This window comes from Arachis ipaensis, chromosome B01 (genome assembly GCF_000816755.2).
Source record: "Arachis ipaensis cultivar K30076 chromosome B01, Araip1.1, whole genome shotgun sequence".
Taxonomy (NCBI): Eukaryota; Viridiplantae; Streptophyta; class Magnoliopsida; order Fabales; family Fabaceae; genus Arachis; species Arachis ipaensis.
In genome coordinates this window covers 117647154-117667388 of record NC_029785.2, presented here as the reverse complement: position 1 = coordinate 117667388, position 20235 = coordinate 117647154, and the positions used below count along the sequence as shown (strand labels likewise).

The 20235-nt window shown below is 37.1% G+C and overlaps 1 protein-coding gene across 1 annotated transcript; it reads right to left on the bottom strand.

Moving 5' to 3' along the window:
- On the bottom strand, nt 2180-5624 carry LOC107611551 (uncharacterized protein DDB_G0283357). Its single transcript, XM_021124026.1, has 3 exons — nt 5354-5624; nt 3301-5018; nt 2180-2778 (listed from the first exon to the last, which is right to left on the bottom strand). The coding sequence occupies exons 2-3, from the start codon at nt 4977-4979 to the stop codon at nt 2484-2486; spliced, it is 1974 nt and encodes a 657-aa protein (XP_020979685.1). The 5' UTR covers nt 4980-5018; nt 5354-5624; the 3' UTR covers nt 2180-2483.

Below are 20235 nucleotides of genomic sequence, written 5' to 3'. Positions count from 1 at the left end.
GAGCACCCATGTATAACTCATACTCTGATTCTACTAAAAACCTGCTTAATACCCGTGCTAACTTAAGCATCAGAGTCTCTTGCAGGTATCCCCCACCCTCCGGTGACCAAGGATCAGCAGTACAGCTCCGGCCGCCACTCACCAGCCGGACACGTCGACACCGACCAGTACAGAAGATCTCGACCGAGATCGACCTCCAGTTTTAGGTAACCCTCGGAATAGTACCTCTTTATTCGACTAGTATAGTCTTCGTTCTTTCTCTATTCTTCTTTCCTGCCACTTTGGCCGACTTCTTTATTCTGATGAGTCCTTTTTAGCTGTGTCGTTTCTTCTATGTTAATGTATTTTTTTGCTCTTTTTTGTACCTTATAGAGAGAGATCGGGTGCCTCTTTGAGATTGATTGCGATAAGGGTCCATATTTGAGGTCATTCACTAACCCTATGATGGCCGCTTCTATTGGTAGGCTCTGGATTTTTAAGCAAGCTTTATTGAAACTTTTTATATAGGCTCTAAAAGACTCATCCTAACTTTTGTTTTATGCCGAACAAAGTTAGAGTGTGCTTGATTTTGTCTTTTTGAATGGAAAAATGGGGGAGAAAGTTTTTGACTAAATTATCAAAACATGTTACCGACCTTAGGAGTAGATTGTCAAATCATTTTATGGTCGCCTTAGTTAATGTGGTCGAAAATGCATTATACCGAATCGCATCAGACGCATCTACTAACATACGGCTCTTAAAGTTGTTGAGGTGATGTCAGGGGTTAATTCTGCCGTTGTAAAGATTCATATCTAGACTCTTGAAGTTTCTGAAAACTTTAGCATGCATGATTACTTTGGAAAAATGATCTCTTCCTGAGGGATTTGAGTTCTTTTCTTCCCAACTTTTCCTAGTTCCTTAGGTTGGTTTCCAACTTTTTCAACTTGTCTTCTAATTCTTTGCGGTTGCATAACTCCCTCCGCAATTATCGCTCGGATTCACTTTGTTTTCCAGCTCGATTTCTAGTTGTTTGAGTCATTTTTGGTGACCATGAACAAGGCCCATGATCTCTGCTGCATTTCTAGTTCCCAATACTTCTGGGATGTGAATTTGGGAGCTCATTTTTCGTCTACCTTGCCCCCCTTTATCGCTTTCAAAATGCTGAGGTATAGAGAGCGCTCAATCTTCATTGTGGTGACCTTCACTTCGTGATTATGAGTCTGGTGCAGTACGTCCATCTTCTCGGTGAACATCTGCATGGTTGATGGTTGATTTCTGGGTCCCCGGTAGTAGACGTTAGGTCCATACCCCTTTGAATGAAGGCTCTGACTTGTTTACTAGAATGGTAAAAATGTCCGACGTCCACGAATAAATAGTGGTGGGAGTACCTGCAAAGAACTTCGATGTTTATAATAGCAAAAGTTTTAGGCAAATTTAATTGAATTTGACTTGAGAAATACCTAAAATTAATGAAATATTTATAGAGGAAATGATTTGGCCATCACTTTTGTTTCTTTGCACTTGTAGTAGTGGATGGTTTTACCTTATTTCTAGGGAGGTTATCTCACGTTGTAATGTTTGCTGTAGATAGCATTTGGGGTAGTGAGGAGACAAGACTTTGCTTGTTGCACAAGTCGGGTTGGTCGGGAGTTACAGAACCCATACTTCAATAAGTCGGGTTAGTAGATCTATAATCCTATTAGATTGGATCTCTAGGATTAACGGGTTGTTCTTAGAATGATCCAACCCTTAATGAGTCTGCAATCCTAAATTATTTGGACTAGGGTACGAACAATTTTTTATCAACGTAGTCCCAATAACACGTTCGTATACAATCCCTTTCGTATTAGCTCATATGGGGATATTGAGGCAATGGTGGCTGTGAATCAAAATCATCTTTAGGTAATTTTGTGCAATGTTGGCTTTGGAATGTAATATTCTAATGAAAATCAATGTGAACATTTCTTTTTCATCAAATAAGAATTACATTACAGGGTCAAATATTTTCAAATTTTTTGTGCTATTTCAAACGATTGACATTAGGCGGAGGCGCGGGTCAACTGCTAGTTCCCCTTAATGGTTGGAACCATTTTTTCAGTTTTCATGTATAAGCTAACTATCTTATCTGCAGTGTTTTCAAATTTGGAGTCCATTAAATTATATTTTGTTTCTTCTTTATTATCTAGTTTCTCTTTAAATAAGAGGCATTTCAACAACTCAACAAGAAGTTTAGAGAGCATGCAATACAATTATGCACAACCTCACCAATGGAGTTCCTAAACACTCCTGATTAATAGTACAATCATGAACTAACAACCCTATATACAATGCTAAAATCAGTGAAATTCATCTCTGATTTTCTCAACTAAGATGTACAACATACTAGCTAAGGCTACTCTGCAATGCTAGTGAATTTAAACTAGCTTGGACAAGATTAGAATAGAGGAATAGTATGTGGTTTTGGCCAGAAGAAGCCACCAAGAACTTTGGAATATTAATTACTTTTAATGACAACAACATAGGAAGCAAGACAGCCATCCTCCTCCTCCTGCTTTAGGAGGGTTCTTTATGGTTTGTGGATTTGAGGAGTTATCCTCAACTACATTTGGTGCTTCTTGTTTCTTTTGATTCTCCTCCTCAGCATCCCTAGATGCTTTCATTGGCTTTGGTGATTGATAAAATGCATTTGATGTTTGTTGTTGTTGTTGCTGCTTCCCCATAGCACCGTTACTTGCCACAGTTTTATCTGCATTCTCATCAGTGCTCTTAGATGCTACATTTTGATCTTGATCGGTTGATCTTCACATTGAACCCAAAAAAGAAAAAAGAGTGTCAGCTCATTTCTCTACAATCTCCATAGGAATTTCAGAATAAAAGTTTTTGTTAATAATACTTATTTCTCTTAAAGATAGGTATGGCACCATTTTGTTGTACAAAAGATTTAAAACATCAATTTAGTCACCAAAATATATACATTTCTAAAAATTCATGTACTAGTGTCAAATTCATTAATTTATTTGATGTCAGGTGCATCTTTTAAGATCAAAGTCTGTCAAATATCTTTTTCATGGAATAACCATTGTCAATAATATTCCAAAACACAAATCAATGTGAATATATTGTTCAGGGAATAAACTGATGTCAAATATACATTTTTCAAACGAATAAACTAATATTAGAAATCTTTCATGGACTAATTTGATGTCACATATCCCATATATCTTTAAAGAACTAAATAGCTAGTTTAGTTTTTCCTAATTCATGTAGTGAATCAAACCACATTTACACATAACAAATAAGTAGTTAGTGGACAATACTTACAATTGAGAAGCAGTAGCAGCAGCAACAACAGGTGTGTTCTTACTCTTTTTGCCCCGTTTAGTAGCATTTGGTTTGTTTTGACAAGTTTCCATTATAACCTCTCTCATTGTCTCAATAGCCATTTCACTTACTCCTGCACTCTCTTCATGTATTTCAGCAGCTCTTTGGCTTATATCGTTGAATTTACTCGGCGTTTGCAGTGGCAGTGGTGGTGGTTGAGGTTGACTTGGTGAGGCAAGAGGTGAGGCAAGAGGAGAGGCAAGAGGAGTATCAATCCAAAAATCATTTCTGCTCAAACAAGCCAATTCATGTGAGAAGCTCATGTTTCCCATGTGAATGCTGAAAAGTGATTCATTGGAGGCAAGACTCCAATCTGCTTGGGCATTTGTGGTGTTCTTAGCAAACACATGTGGTGGAAATACATAAGACGAGCTAGCATCGATGCTTAAATCTGGCCGCTCCATTACTTGCACTGCAGGCTTTTGTATTTCTAGTTCTAACCCTTTGTTCATTGAGCCAAATTCATCATTTGAAGCTGCAGCTGATGATTCTGGTTGTGTGTGATCATCATCATCATTGTCATCATCATCACTAGAGTTTGAAGTGTCTACATTGGTTTTTTTATTGGTGGCATTTGTAGAAACTTGGTTTGGTTCTTCACTAGAAGATTTAGGACCTTGACATGTGCCTTTCAAGGGATCATTCCTTGGTGATGATGGTTCAGATGTGGATAATACATGGCATGTGCTAGAACTATCACTATTCTTGAAGCTCTTATTATTACCTTCTATAATGTTATTGTTTGAACCATTCTGCTGCAAGGAGTTTTGGGATGGTAATGATGATGAAGGGGTACTTGAATTGTTTGTAGAAACTTGGTTTGGTTCTTGGCTAGAAGATTTAGTACTTTGATCTATGGCTTTTAAGGGATCATTCCTTGGTGATAATGGTTCAGATGTGGAAGATATATGCCATGTGCTAGAACTGTCAATATTCTTGAAGCTCTTCTTGTTATTACCTTCTATAATATCATTTTTTGACTCATTCAGAAAGCGGTTTTGGGATTGTAATGATGAAGAGGTGCTTGAATTGTTTGTAGAAACTTGGTTCGGTTCTTGGCTAGAAGATCTACAACCATGGTATGTGGCTTTTAAGGGATCATTCCTTGGTGATAATGATTCAGCTGTAAATGATAAATGGCATGTTCTGGAACTATCACTATTCTTGAAGCTCTTATTATTATTACCTTCTGTAGTGTCATCTTTTGAATCATTCAAAAAGGGGTTTTGGGATTGTAATGACAATGATGAAGGGGTGCTTGAATTGTTTGTAGAAACTTGGTTTGATTCTTGACTAGAAGATTTAGAACCTCTATCTGTGCCTTTTAAGGGATCATTCCTTAGTGATGATGATTCAGATGTGGATGATAAATGACATGTGCTAGAACTACCAATGTTCTTGAAGCTCATATTATTATTACCTTCTATAATGTCATTTTTTGAATCATTCTGTACCAAGGGATTTTGGGATTGTAATGATGATGATGAAGGGGTGCTTGAATTGTTTGTGCTTCCATGTCCTTGTTCTGTTACTACAGTTTCTTTACGCAAATCACCTTTTTTTGTGGGAGGATCAGTACTCCAAACAGAATTGAATTTATCATAACTCGTAGCTTCCATATCTAAACAGCTTTATGTGATTCAGGCTCCTGAGTTACTCTGCAAAACCAGAATCATAACATCAAACACCTTGAAGGCATAATCTTAACCATAGTTTTTTTTTTCTCTTTTCTTCTAAGCAAAATGCAGAGAATCAGAACTAATAAAATGCATGCACAATTGTAAATCTTCGGCTTCAACAAATAAGTTTATGAATCTTTGCCAAACCTGGAATTCAACACGGTATATATGCTTATCAATACTTCACAAAAGTTTGGAAAAATAGCTTCCTATGCAAACAAATCCAAAGCAATGATTGAAGTTTTCATGCCATGCATAAGCAAAACATTTAGTTACAAAATAAATAATGAAACAGAGAGAAATGAGAACATTACATATTGAAGACTAAATAATATGAATTTTGTTTCCAGAAAGATCTAGAGAGACTACAGAGTTGAAGGCCGCCACGGCTGAAATTCGACTAAGCCGGATATGGCCTAGAAATCAGCAGTCTCATTGCCTCTTCTACTAACTAATTAACAAAAAAAGAGGGTAGTTAAGAATTTCAACAGCATGACAGATGTGCAAAAAATGGCTTTCCACAAATATAGCCGTTGCATACTCTGATTCTTTCCCTTCTTATTTTTTTCTCCTAATAACTGAAAAAGTTGCGCGTATGTTTTTTTTCCCTCCTAACTAACAAACTTTGGTTTATGCATAACTAACGCCAAATAGTAACCGTTTAATCTTATCATTTTTTTTCAAGTATTTTTCTTCCCAAAACGGACATGGGAATCAGCATAGATGTATTAATTTACAATTTCAGTTAAATAATTCATGATAAACATACAAGTCTAATTTATACAAACCGTTAATATAAACGCTAACATCCAGGTATGAAATAAATTTTGGAAATATTTTCTATTTTTCAATTTATACATACTAAAACAATCCGAAGCTGGTTATTTGGCCTTCCTGACGTGTATGAGTTCTAGAATAACAACTTAGCGGAGACTTAAGATACTAATAATACTATCATGTCTTTTAAAGAAAATAACTCTCTTTAAATCTTATTATACTATTCTCTAAGTCTAATCTATCTATTTATATTACGTAAAAGCTCATAACAAAGTTATTCTATATTTAAGTTTGACACATAAATTACTTATAATTTTATCACGTCAATATATTGTTATAATTTATAAATATCATTTTATTATAAACTTAAATATATCTCATTTTAACCTTAATTCTTGTAACGATTCCTACAACAATTAGTAAAGTGGTCCTTCCAACTATATTCAATGTATATCTTGTAACGATCCTCATATAATTAGTAAGATGACTTCCACTTCCTATAGCTAAAATATTTTTTTAATAATGTTAAATATCTTAATTATTCAATTCATATGTTATAAAACACATAATTTACATGCATACACACATAAGAGGCAATCTTTGGAGTAGGTTGTCATAAAATTTTATTTCCTTGCTACACTATAAAAAATAATTACATTTTATTACGGATTTGAGCATTTACTTTAAATTTTAAACTTTTTAGTATTTACTTTAATGGTTTTACAAATTAAAAACACAAATATTAATTTATGATAAATGATAGTCAAAATAAGAAAATAAATAATAATGTTATATAAAGTTATTAATAAATATACTCAAAAAGTAATTCACATTTATAAGATCATAAAAAATAATAATAGTTAACTTAAAAAAATTAACTTTTGAATTCTTTCAAGTGGTCATTCAATGTTATTTCATTTTAGTATTTATGTTCTAATTAGAATGAAAAATAAAATCCATTTGTACTTACAAAATAGTTGATAATATAAATACGTGAAGCTTGAATTTTTAAAATAAAAATTAGTAAAGATAACCTTAGAGATTACAAATAACTATCTTGTATAAAGTCATCAAACGTAAATTTTACTACAAGAAAAACGTTGAGTATCGTCAAATTTAGCGTCGGACGTTAACGACAAATTTTTTGTTAGATTTGACAATAAATTTATCACTCTAAAATATTACTGTCAGAACATGTTTGATGATAACGTCTACGGTAATATTTAGAGGGAAAAGAACAAATTTTTGGTGCGCTACTACCGGCAGGACAATCCAACAGTAACAATATTTAGTGAAACGCTGCATTTTGGGCACATGGAAAACGTTACTGTCGGATGAATCCGACGATAACTCCAATGATAATAATACCCTAAATGAAAGCGCGAACGCTGTCTCTCCCATTTCGAATTTCACACTTTCTCTCTTCATCTTTACCCTCTCTCTCACATCATCGCCACCACCTCAGTTTTCTGCCCTCTCCCGTTGCTGCCGAGAACACCGCCGTCGCCAGTCCCTCCCCGTTGCCGTCATACCTTTACGGATACCCCTTTTTCTTCTCTTTCTTCCAATGACTTTCTCTCTCTCCTTTGCCATCACCACCATCTGCCGCCACAGCAACTTCGGCGACTACCACTGCAACATCCACGTGTTTCCTTATTTCTTGCTCTGTTCTTCATTACAGGTTCTTGAACAACTCTTTTTCACTTCCTTTAATTGTAGTTTAATGTAGTTTTGGTTTGAGTAGAATTTCAATATTAATTATGAATCAGTTTTGAAGTTAGTTCAGTTTAGTTTTCTACTTTTAATGGATTTAGGTTGATTAAGTTAAGTTAGATTCAATACATTAGATTTGGAATACTTGAAGTATTTGGAATTGTCTAGTTGTGTTAATTTTTGCATTGATGACTGTTTTGCTGAGAAATTGTTGCTAAGATTGTTAAATAATTTTTTAATTTTAGTTTAATTTAGTTTAGGTTTGAGTAGAATTAAAATTTTAATTTTAAATCAGTTTCAAAAGTTAGTTTAGTTTAGTTTTCTAATATTAGTGTATTTAGGTTGATTAAGTTATGTTTGATTCAATACATTAGATTTTAAATGCTTGAAGTGTTTGAAATTGTCTAATTATGTTAATTGCTGCATTGATGACTGTTTTGCTGAGAAATTGTTGCTGAGATTGTTAGATAATTTTTTAAATTTTAGTTTAATTTAATTTAGGTTTGAGTACAATTAGAATTTTACTTTTGAATCAGTTTCAAAGTTAGTTCAGTTTAGTTTTCTAATCTTAGTGTATTTAGATTGATTAAGTTATGCTTGACTCGCCACATTAGATTTTGAATGCTTGAAGTGTTTGGAATTGTCTAATTATATTAATTGCTGCGGTGATGACTGTTTTGCTGAGAAATTGTTGCTGAGATTGTTTGATAATTTGATATATGCGGACATGACGACAGGAAGAGGTGTTGCGGATCAGGCTGCTGGTCGTGGTCGGGGTAGAGGGAGGGTTTCATCCAGTACTCCCGGGACTTCTGGATCCTCTCCCTCTACTCCAACCACCCCGATCACACCACAGGTTGTGAGTCTAGCAGACCAACCGTTCATCATGGTCCCTAACCCCAACTACGTGCCTCCATCCACGGCGAGGATGCCGCCTCCTACTGCTTAGCAACCCACGTCCACGGCGACTCAGCCTCTGGATGCCGCCGCAGCCCCGGAGTTTAGCCACAGAAGTGAGACACCAACTGATGCCCCTCTACCACCTTCCATCGTACGGTTGAGCATTTGGCCTGATGGCGGCACGAGGTAACTATCACGTTCAATGCTCACATATTTTCTGTTTATGGTTATCGCTGAAAATGCCAGAATTATTTCTAGTTTAGTTGATTTAGGTTAGAATGCTGGATATTGTTTCTAGTTTTAATGATTATGGTTCCTGTTATTGCTGAAAGTTCCTGAAAATTGATTCTTATTTAGTGGATTTATGTTGATTTGGAATGCTGCTTACTGATTTCTAGTTTTAATGATTATGGTTCCTGTTATTGCTGAAAGTTCATGGTTCCTATTATTGCTGAAAGTTCCTGAAAATTGATTCCTGTTTAGTGGATTTAGATCGATTTGAAAAGCTAGTTAATGATTTCTAGTTTTACTGATTATAATTCCTGTTATTACTGAAAGTTTCTGAAAATTGATTCCTGTTTAGTGGATTTAGGTTGATTTGGGTGGATTCAGGTAAATTCTTGTTTGTTGGTTGTTGTTAGGTTTTTCCCGAACCCCAACGCGTATACTCAGAAGATGACCAATGTCATCAAACTGATGTACGACCAACCCTGACCCAGCTATATGAAGATCCTTGCTGAGACCAAGCAGCGCTGGTTTGAGAAATGGGCGGTAATTACTTTCATTGTTTCTCTTTCAAACCTTTTTAACTAGTTTATATCCTCTATCTTGCTGAATTAATTTTAACGTTTCTTTGTTCCAGTTAACTTCATTTGGGATGCTGAATACGACTTGGCCATCCAGAAGACATTCGACTATCGAATGCGTTGGTGGTTCCAGCAGATGCTAGATGATGTTCATCATGGGCGGGACCAGCGGACGGGCGGTCTTCGACCGGAGGTAAAGAACGCCATGTTAGTTCATTGGGAGACCGATGTGGGGTTCAGGTATCGACGTCTTGATGCAGTATTTTGTGTTGATCTAGAATTTCTCAATAAAATTAAATCACTTCGTTGTAAGTATAGTCTAGACTAACAACCAATCCTCCAACAAAATTTAATTTTTGGTTGTCACGAGTCCAACCCAGTAAAATAACCAAGAGTATTAGTCCCAAAACGTTCTCCCTAAGAATTACAATCGAGTGCTCAATTATTGGTTATGAGGTTCAAGGGGGTTGGATTGATAAAACAAGAAATTAAATGGCAAGAAAATAAAGCAAACAACTAAAGATAGCAAATACTAAAAAGAGAGACATTCATGGCAAGGATTGAGAAAATAGGTTTTCTATCCTAGTCATTAATTATCATACAATGATTAACAAGAGCTAATCCTATTAAGTCATCTCCAACATCGGAAGAATGTACAATGTTATCTTCAATATAGGAAGAAAGTCAAATAGGACTAGTTAATCTCAATCCAAAAGTCCTAATCAACTTACTAATTGAATTAGTAAGAGATTAGAGTCAATGGAAACAGTATTAACTAACAACTCTAGATCACCAACATAAGTTAGGTGTTAATGACTCAAGATTACCTAATTTCTCTTTCCAAGCCAAGAATGCTCAAAAAGCTACTCTAAAACCCAACCAAGTATTTTGTCAAATACTTGGTAGGCATAAAAGGAAAGCATCATAAAAGTGCAAGAATAATAAATCCACAACTACCAATTGCAAGAAAACAATAATAACAACTCAATTAAACAATAAAGGAACATAAAACATAAATTGCATTAAATGAAATCCAAATCCAACAAGAGTTCATCAACATAAAAAGAGGCATAAAGGAAAAATTAACAATATAAACTAAGAGAAAAAAGATATAGGAACAAGAAATTACAAGAGAAACTAATTGAAAACGAGAATCAAAACCTAAATCTAGAAGGAAATTAAGCTAAGAACCCTAATTTCTAGAGAGAAGATGGAGCTTCTCTCTCTAGAACTAACCTAAGGCATGTTTCCTACACTAATTAATTACTCCCCCCTTGTCCAATCTTGAATTCTGCATCAAATAGCCTCAGAAATGAGTTGGATTTAGGCCTGAAAAGCTCAGAAATCGCCCTCAGCGAATTCACTTTAATGAGGTCACGTGATCAACGTCACGTGTGCACGTGGTCAACGCGTGCACGTCGCTAGCAAATTTTCTCCTCACGTGTACGCGTGGATTACGCATGCGCGTGGGCTTGAATCCTCCAAATGCTCATTCCTTCATGAATTCTCCACTTTGCATGATTTTCTCCTCACTTCTTCTATCCCATCCTTGCCTTATAAGCCTGAAATCACTTAACAAACATATCAAGGCATCGAATGGAATCAAAGTGAATCAAATTTAGCTATTTAAAGGAAAAAAATATGTTTTCACACTTAAGCACAAATTTAGGGAGAATTACAAAACTATGCTATTTCATTGAATAAATGTGAGATAAGTTGATAAAATCCCTTAAATTAAGTACAAGATAAACCACAAAATTGGGGTTTATTAAACCTCCCCATACTTAAACTAAGCATGTTCTCATGCTAAACTCAAAAAAGAGACAAAGGGTATCAACATTTATTCAATGCAAGTAAACTATCTATATGCAATCTATCTACATGCATGCAATTACTTGGTCAAAATAAATCAATTCCCAAAAATACATATATGAACACAAGGGCTAAAGATATTAACAACCAAGTCAAACCCAAAATTGAATTGAGTTATTAAAAAGATTTTACAAACTTGCAAGAAAAGAGATGATCATAGGTTAAAACATGTAATTGAGCAATCGAACCCTCACCGGATGTGTATCCGCTTTAGTCGCTCAAGTGTATAGGATTGATTCAATCAATTCTCCCCTAATCATGCTTTCCAAGATTTGTTTTTCATATAAGAATCAACAATTATTCAATGCATGCATACAAATATCATGAGAACTTATCCATGGGTTGTAATGGGGCTAGGGTCAAAGTAGGATTGTATTTGATCAAGTGGACTAGAATTTGAATCTTTGATTAACTTAAACTTCCCACCTAACCTATGACAACCTATATAATTTCAAAGCTAACCTAACTACCCATTCTTTACTTTTTCATACACTCATGCATTCTCTTTTTTATCACAACCTATATGCATTGATTATTATTACTTTACTTTGGAGCATTTTGTCCCTTTTTTATTGGTTCCTTTTTCTTTTCTTTTTCTATTTTTTTTCTTTTTATTTTTCTACATTTTTTTCTTTTGTTTTTCTCTTTTTCTTTTTGATGAATTATATACAAAGGTACCAATGTATATGTTTTAAATATTTAATGCATGAGTATGTACCCAATTCCTAATATTCTCAATGAAAACTCAAAACACTCTTTTATCTCACTTAATGTTCCCAACTCTCCCATAATTGAATGATAAACACTCTCACTAGCCTAAGCTAATCAAAGATCCAAATTAAAGACATTTATTATTTTTCGCTTTAAGGCTAGTAATGTGCTAAAATTAAGAAAAAATGGGTTTAGCATAGGCTCAAAGTTGACTAATAATGGAAGATAAAAGGGTAGGCTATTTGGGTAAGTGAGCTATTTGAAACAATGACCTCAATCATATAAGTGCATTCATACACAAAATAATGGACATAAAGAATCAAACAAATCAAAGATTACAATCATAGAAAGAGAATAATACACACAAGAATGAAAAATAGTGGTTATATGATGTAACCACACAATTAGGCTAAAAACTCACATGCTTATGTGTTCTTAGCTCAAAAAAATATGTTCCACAATATATAATTCAAGCAAGTTCTAAAAAAATTTTTTTTTACTCAAATCAATTGGGGTGCCCTATAGATGAATTTCTTGGAAATTTTCATTATCTTGACTAAGCTTATTATATATATATATATATATATATATGCAAAACAAGAAAATGCAACTAAGAATCCTAAAAGACCTAAAAAAATGAAATGCAAAAGTGTTGGGATTAGAAATTTGTCACCCAAAAATGGCCGATTGGTCGGACGACCTCCCCACACTTAAAAGTTTGCACCGTCTTCGGTGCATGTAAAGATGAGCAAGGGGGTACGGCGACTGTCCGGGTTGCCACCTTCAGCTGGTGGGTCAACCGGTTGCTGCATGTTCTTTTTTTCACTTCCATTTTTGTTTATGATGACTCACCCATGAAAAATAGAAAATAACACTGTAAAATGAAAAGCAAGGAAGCATAAACTGTTGGAATGAGGTCATGATCACTAGAATGAAGTGAGTGAATTAGTGTGACATTAATGAAGAATAGTGTGTGAGTCCTACGTTACATGCAGTTTAATTTAGAACACACACACTGATATTAAAAGTTATGTTACAAGTACACAAAAGAAAGCATACACTTCACTCATTCTAGTGTGCTTGAAATACTTCAAAGAAAACTTGTAGGTTAAGACAACCAAACAAGCAATAAAGAAGCATAAAAGCATTCAAGCAATAAAGAGCAATTGTGAAATGGATAAGGAATGGACATTGATTGATGTGCAAGTAAATTTAGTGAACCAAATGAAATATAGAGCTCACACATCAAACAATGACATATATTGAAATTTGTTTGCAACACCTAAGTGACATAGAGGTGGAACACATGGGTGCTATGGAACTTAGGAAAAATAAGATAGAAGTGAAAATCAATCATATAGCAAACATGGTCCACAAAACTTGGAAAGCTAAAAAATATGCAATTAGGTAAGCTTACGATCCAATTTCATAATTCCAAAATTTCAATGCATGAAATAGATAATGTAAATAAAGGTCAATCATAAACACGCATCACCTAACAAAAAATGCATTGATAATACACAATTGCCTCATCATAGATAATGAAATCAAATCACATGCTGGCCAAAACATGCAATTTAGAAACCTAAAAACATTCTTGAAGGTTATAAGTACTTGGTATACACGAATGTTAAGCATGATCAATTCAAAACCAAGCAATAAAAGGCAACCTCAATAAAAGAAACCCAACAATGAATATTAACAATAATGATGTTAAAATAACATCCTACTAGTAATCAGTAGCAATAAACAGCAAACAAGATTAATAATCCAACACTTATCATGAAAAATAGAAAATTAAACAGAAATTAAACTAACTAAGTAACTAACTAATTAACTAACTAAAAGAGATGGTGATAGAGGGTAATTGGTAGTGTTGGATAATGGTTGAAGGAGGGAAAGAAAAGAAAAGAAGAGGGAAGAAGAAAAGAAATAGAGAGAAGAGAAGAAAAGAAGGTGAGTGAAACAGGGCAGGGCGTCACGCGTACGCGTCAGGTCATGTGTACGCGTGCATGGCAGGAATGGAGCACGATGCGCACGCATCATCGACGCGCACGTGTGATGGGAGAGAAAAGAAGACGACGCGTACACGTGGGTGACGCGTACGCGTAGGTCAAAATTGTGCTAGACACACAATTTCAGCACACTACGTGCACAACTCTCTGATTTTTGTACTGCGCCTGAAAAAAATTGGGGGTCACGCGTACGCGTGGGCGAGGCGTATGCATGAGATGTTGGAAACTTGGGAGTCACGCGTACACGTGGGTGACGCGTACGCGTGGCTGGGTGCTCTATTTTTCAAAATTTTCCAATTTCTTGCACCAAACCAAGCATTCCAAACATCCAAACAACTACCAAAGCACTATAAAACCTTATTTAACATACTAGACTACCAAATAAACTCAACAATCCAAAATAAACATGAAATTAAACTAATTGTACTAATATTTAAAAAAGACGAAAATGAAAAGATTTTACCATGGTGGGGTGTCTCATACCTAGTACTTTTATTTATTGTCCTTATGTTGGAGTTATGGGGAGCTCTCATCAAGGTGGCTTGTGCTTGAATTCATCTTGGAACTTTCACCAATGCTTGGACTTCCAATAAGCTCCATTATTCAAAATTAATAACTCCAAGTTTTGACGGATTTCTTCACAAACCATGAGCTCCCAAAATTTATCCTCTTTTTGTAATCCGGGGTCCCACACTTTGTTTTCACACCCGTCTTCAAGTTGATCATCATAATTCCAATTGGGTGATTTTGCCTTGGAATTCTCATGTAGGCACCAAACTATCCTCCTAGACCCATCCAATTGAGCACTAGTCCAACCTTCGCATCTAAACCTTGAAGCCTCAACCATAATGAGCCTAGATTTACAACGCCTACCATTAAACATCATTCTCTTACGCTTCATTCCACAAAGCGCCCTAAGTTGGCCATTCCTTTCAAGCAAATCAAATTCAAGTGGGATAATAAAGCTAAGAGTAATAAGTTTTACCCACTCAAATGAAGGATTAGATGACGGCCTAGGTAGAGAAGTTTCTAACGGTCTTGATAGGACAATTTCTACTCCCACCCACCCTCTTTGAAGGGCTTCCACCACTTGACAAGATTCTTCAAGCTCTACCTCTTGCCAAGCTTCCTCAAGTTCAAATGCTTCTTCACTAATATACTGTAGCTCTTCCCCATCACTCAAATCATATCTTGGAGGTTGAGTGAAATCTACCTCAACATCCACTTCAAATTCAATGGGAAATGATTCATCAAGCTCAAAAGGATCATATGTTGATGCGGAATCATCATAAATATGGGGACTTATTGCTTGTCCCACTTCTTCCAATTCTTTAATCACATTATGCTTTGGAGGTTGTGCACTAGCCTCCTCAACATCACTTTCAAACTCCATGGAAGAGGGTTCTATAATTTTAGATTCCTCTTTGCATTCAACATCTCCTAAATCTTCAACTACTTCTTCCATTTCAATTATCTCTACTTCCTTCTCTTGTTGCAACTCTTGCTTCAACTCATTCTCTTCTCCTTGAAACTCCAAATTCTCCTACTCATTGTACTCCTCAATTAATCCTCCATATTTAACAATAAGGGTGTCTTGGATATTTGAGCACAATAATGCCAACTGGCTCATCACTTTGGTTAAGCTAGCCACGACTTTCCCTTACTTTTGGCAACGAGTTCGAAGTTGTTGTTGTTTTTGCATTAGGAGTTGGAGAGATTTGTCCAATGAAGGTGGTGGTGGAAGAGAGGGTTCATTGTTTGAGAGAAATGTATGGTATTTGGAAGGTGGTTCATATTGGTGAGAGTCTTGAGGTGGTATATATGGAATTGGTGGTTCTTGGGAGTATTGGTGTTGGAAATGTGGTGATTCTAGGTATGGTTCATATGGTGGTTAGTATGGTGGATATGGGTTAGGATCATATGGAGGTGAATGGTGGTATGAAGCTAGTGAGTAGGGTTGTTAAAAGCTATGTTGAGAAAGAGAGTCACATGCATATGGTGATTGTGGTTGACAACCACAATGAGGGTCACCACATCCATTAGGTTGGTATGCATTAGGAGTTGGATTGTACCCATACGAAACCGGAGGAGGTTATTGGTGCAGTAATTTATAACCACAGACTAACCGGCAAGTACACCGGGTCGTACCAAGTAATACCTCAGGTGAGTGAGGGTCGATCCCACGAGGATTGAAGGACTAAGTGACGTGGCGGAAATTGGCGAGTCAAGAATTGTTATAAGATGTGCGTTGCAAGTATAGTTCTTAACCAACCAGAAATCCACTTATCAATTTAGAAGGAGCCAAGTAAAGAAAACGAACTAGAATGACGAAGCCTTGATGAGGGAATAACTTTTCTCAATATCCCAATGCAAAGAACAATAGAAATTAAAATCCTAAGAACTATGAATGTGTAGAGAGAGAAAACCTAGAGGAGAAGTAAAACTAGATCTAAAAACTAAAAACTATGTAGAACTAATGTTGTTGTTGATTTCTGCATGTTCTCTGGCTCTAGTATGCTTTTCCGAGCCGAGAACTGGGTCAAAGTAGGGCCCAAAATCACCCCCAGCGAATTCTGCAGATTATGCAGATCGCGCACGTCACGCGATCGCGTCATTCATGCGGACGCGTCATTCGTCGTTTTGCTTGCCACGTGGGCGCATCGTCCACGCTTCCGCGTCACTTGTGCTATTCCAATCCGCGCGGTTGCGTGAGCCATGCGGCCGCGTCACTGCGATTTCCTCTCTTTCGTGCGGTCGCGTGAGCCATGCGGCCGCGTCACTTCTCGCTGGTCATCTCCTCAACTTCTTGTGTTCCTTCCATTTTTGCAAGCTTCTTTTCCAATCTCCAACTCATTCATGCCCTATAAAGCCTGAAACACTTAACACATAGATCACGGCATCGAATGAAATAAAGGAGAATTAAAATACATAATTAAAAGTCTCTAGGAAGTAGTTTTCAATCATGTAATAATTTTAGGAAGGAATTATAAATGCATGCTAATTATATGAATAAGTGGGTAAAGATCATGATAAAACCACACAATTAAACACATTATAAACCATAAAATAGTAGTTTATCAACCTCCCCACACTTAAATATTAGCATGTCCTCATACTTAGTTGAAGGAGATAAAACAGTAATGTAACCATGCATAAAGGCTCAAATCTCATAGGTTGTGTGTTCTTTAGCTCAAAAATCATGTTCCAAATACAACTTCAAGCAAATTTAACATAAAAGTTTTAATTAAAATTAGTGAAATTTTTGTTCCAAAAATAGAGTCTTAGAAGAAACTTATTATCTTTTCAATCAAGTAGAACATGCATGCAACTAATCTATTACTATGCAATTTATCCTATTCTATAAAAGAAAAACTAACTAAATATCCTAATTTATTGGTGTTTAAGGAAGAGAAATTACCTCCGGAAGTCAGGTACTAACCGACCTCCCCACACTTAAGGCTTTGCACCGTCCTCGGTGCCATCTATCAGAAACAAAGGTGGGCTGGTAGCAGTATCTCCACAGTCTGGGCCATCATGGCTTCCTGTGTTGGTAAAGAAAGTAGAATCTGGGGTGTCTGAGTCCTTGAATTTTCCCATAATCAGCTCCTTGAGGTATGTGAATCGGCGCTTGTTACGGCACTCTCTCATCTTAGCTTTGTGTTCCTGCAGATCCAACCTTTCGTGTATCTGATGGAGCAGTTGGTCTGTTGTAGGTACTTGTGGTGTTGAAGAAGGAATATCTTCAACCGGTTCAGTCTGATGGCTTGTGGCGGCTGGTGGAGGTCTGATGTATTTCCCGTTAGGGGCATACTGATCATCCCGTGGAAGCATGGCTTTGGTGTCCCCAGCTCTGTAGGAGACTCCGGCTGCTGAGACAAGATCTGAGACCAAGGCGGGAAAAGGTGAGTTGCCCACAATTTGTACGTGTCCCATGACATTCCGGATGTGTCTTGGTAGGTTCAGAGGTTGGTCTGTAAGGATGCACCATAGTAGAACGGCCATGTCCGCAGTGAAGGAGGACTCGTGAGTGCTCAGGAGGACGTAATGGGACATGATCTGTGCCCATACGCGAGCCTCCAAGGTAAGTGCTGAAGCCGATATTCCCTTAGGGCAGGTACGATGGTATCCGTAGATCCAGCGGCTGCCAGGTAGTGCGATAACTCTGAGAACGGCGTCCCAGTCAAATTGGTACATCTGGCGCTTGAGTGCGGCTTCTTGAAAGGCGTCCAAACCTTCTGGAATAGGGGGAAGACCTAGAGCTCTTTGAATGGCCTCTTCTGTAATGGGGACTTGCTTCTGACGAACAAAAACAGACTGCAGGGTTGGCAGGTGGAAGTTGGAGTAGAACTCGACTACCCAAGAAAGATTGACCTGCCTCGGCTGTCTCTGTAGGAAACCCCATTGTCTTTGTGCAATTTGCGGCTCAACAAAGGTAGCAATATGGTTTGGGAGGAGAAGAAGGTATTCGTTGTTGTAGCTCCTTTCTGCCAGGATGGGGAACATCTGCTCACAGTAGCGATTGGAAAATCGCGCAGTGTCCTTTGCTGGGAAGGCTTTTTCTTTATCATCAACCTTTATAATCCTCTTAGTTCTTTTTGTTGAGGGTTTAACCGCAGTTGAAGAGGGTTCTGCCACTAATGCTCTTTTTGTTCCTCTTCTTGCTGGTTGTTTAGGAGTAGCCTTCTCCTTTCCTTTCTTGGTGGCCATCCTGAAAAAGGGAAGAGGAAGGAAATTAAGTTCAAAGAGAAAGAGCAAGGAAGAGGGTTGTAGGAGTAATAATCAATGCACGGTAAAGAGGATGTCATTAACACATGGTCATGACTACATGTGAAAAGGTCATCAATGGAAATATAGCAAGTGCATATGAGGACAATTAAATGCAAGAGGTTTATTGGTATGCAGGCAAAGGCATGAGGAGTATAGATCAAGCATTCAATGTCCAAGTTAGGTTACCAAGTCTTTCAAACTAACAATTTGTTTATAATAACAATTATATTTAAGTAATAAAATATAAAAAGGGTTTTGTGAAAAGCAAGCATTTAGAGTAGTAGAATAGAATAACGTAGGAAAATGCATAATGCCATATGGGCTTTTTTACAAATACATAGCATGCATGGTAAAGAGGGTATAGAAAGTATTAAATTAAACATGCAAGCAACACTTTTAAAAAAAACAATATATAATTTCCAAACAATTTTACAACAATCCACAAGCATATAGTGAGAAATAATGACTCAAATAAAATTCCAACACCAAGTAAAAAGGAAAAAGAAAGAAAAAGAAAATATGGATAATGAAAGTAAAAAGAAAATAAAAGAAAGTAAAATATAAAAGAAGAATAATAATAGAAAAGTAAGGGGAGAAGAAGAAAAGAAAACCTTGTTAATGGAGGTGAGAGAGAGAGAGAGAGAGAGAGAGAGAGAGAAAGTAGAAAGTGAGAAAGAAGGAAGAAGGAAGAAGGAAGAAATAAGGAGGGAAAAGAGAAAATAGGATTTGGGTAAAAGAAAGATAAGATAATTGGCAAATCAGGGAAGCTGTGCAGCGCAAGCGACGCGGCCGCGTGGGGCACGCGGTCGCGCAAATTGCGATTATGATAATTGACGTGGTCGCGTCGGTCACGCGGTCGCGTGACCCGTTTCATGCTACTGGCGCGACGGTAGCCTCGCACTCGCACAACTCTCTGTTTGAAAGTTTATTTTTACCAAATCTGGGGTGACGCGATCGCGTGAGTGGCCATGAGAAGGACATGACGCGGTCGCGTCGGTCACGCGGCCGCGTGGAAAAGATTGTGCGTTCAGCACCAATCCAGCACCACTCTAGCACAACTTTTGGTCGTGCACCCTTTTCACGCCGAATTTCAGGGCATGCGACCGCGTGAGTGACACGGTCGCGTGGGAGGCCAATGTTCCCTAGTGACGCGGACGCGTCGGCGACGCGGTCGCGTGGGGCGTTTTGTGCCACTGGCACGCCTCCAGCCACGCTCTTGCGGGACTCTTTGTTTGTTTTATTATTTCCTCCCATCTTCTGCGACGCGGACGCGTCAATGAGGCGGTCGCGTCGTGTGAAATTTTTTTTTTAAATAAAAGTATGTAAATGCAGATGCACGAAATGTACTAATAAAGAGAAGAGTTATTGAATAGGAAAACTGAGAAGAAAGAAAAGAACGATCATACCATGGTGGGTTGTCTCCCACCTAGCACTTTGCTTTAACGTCCGTAAGTTGGACGCTCCACTAGCTCAGGCATCGGCTATGTGGGGATCTTCCAAGAGGAAGATCTCGAGCTCCTTTTTTTTTTCAGCTTCTTGCCATGGTACAGCTTTAAACGATGTCTATTAACCTTGATAAGTTCAGAGCTTGAAGGATGGCTTAGGTGGTAAACTCCGTATGGTTCGGCCTTCTCT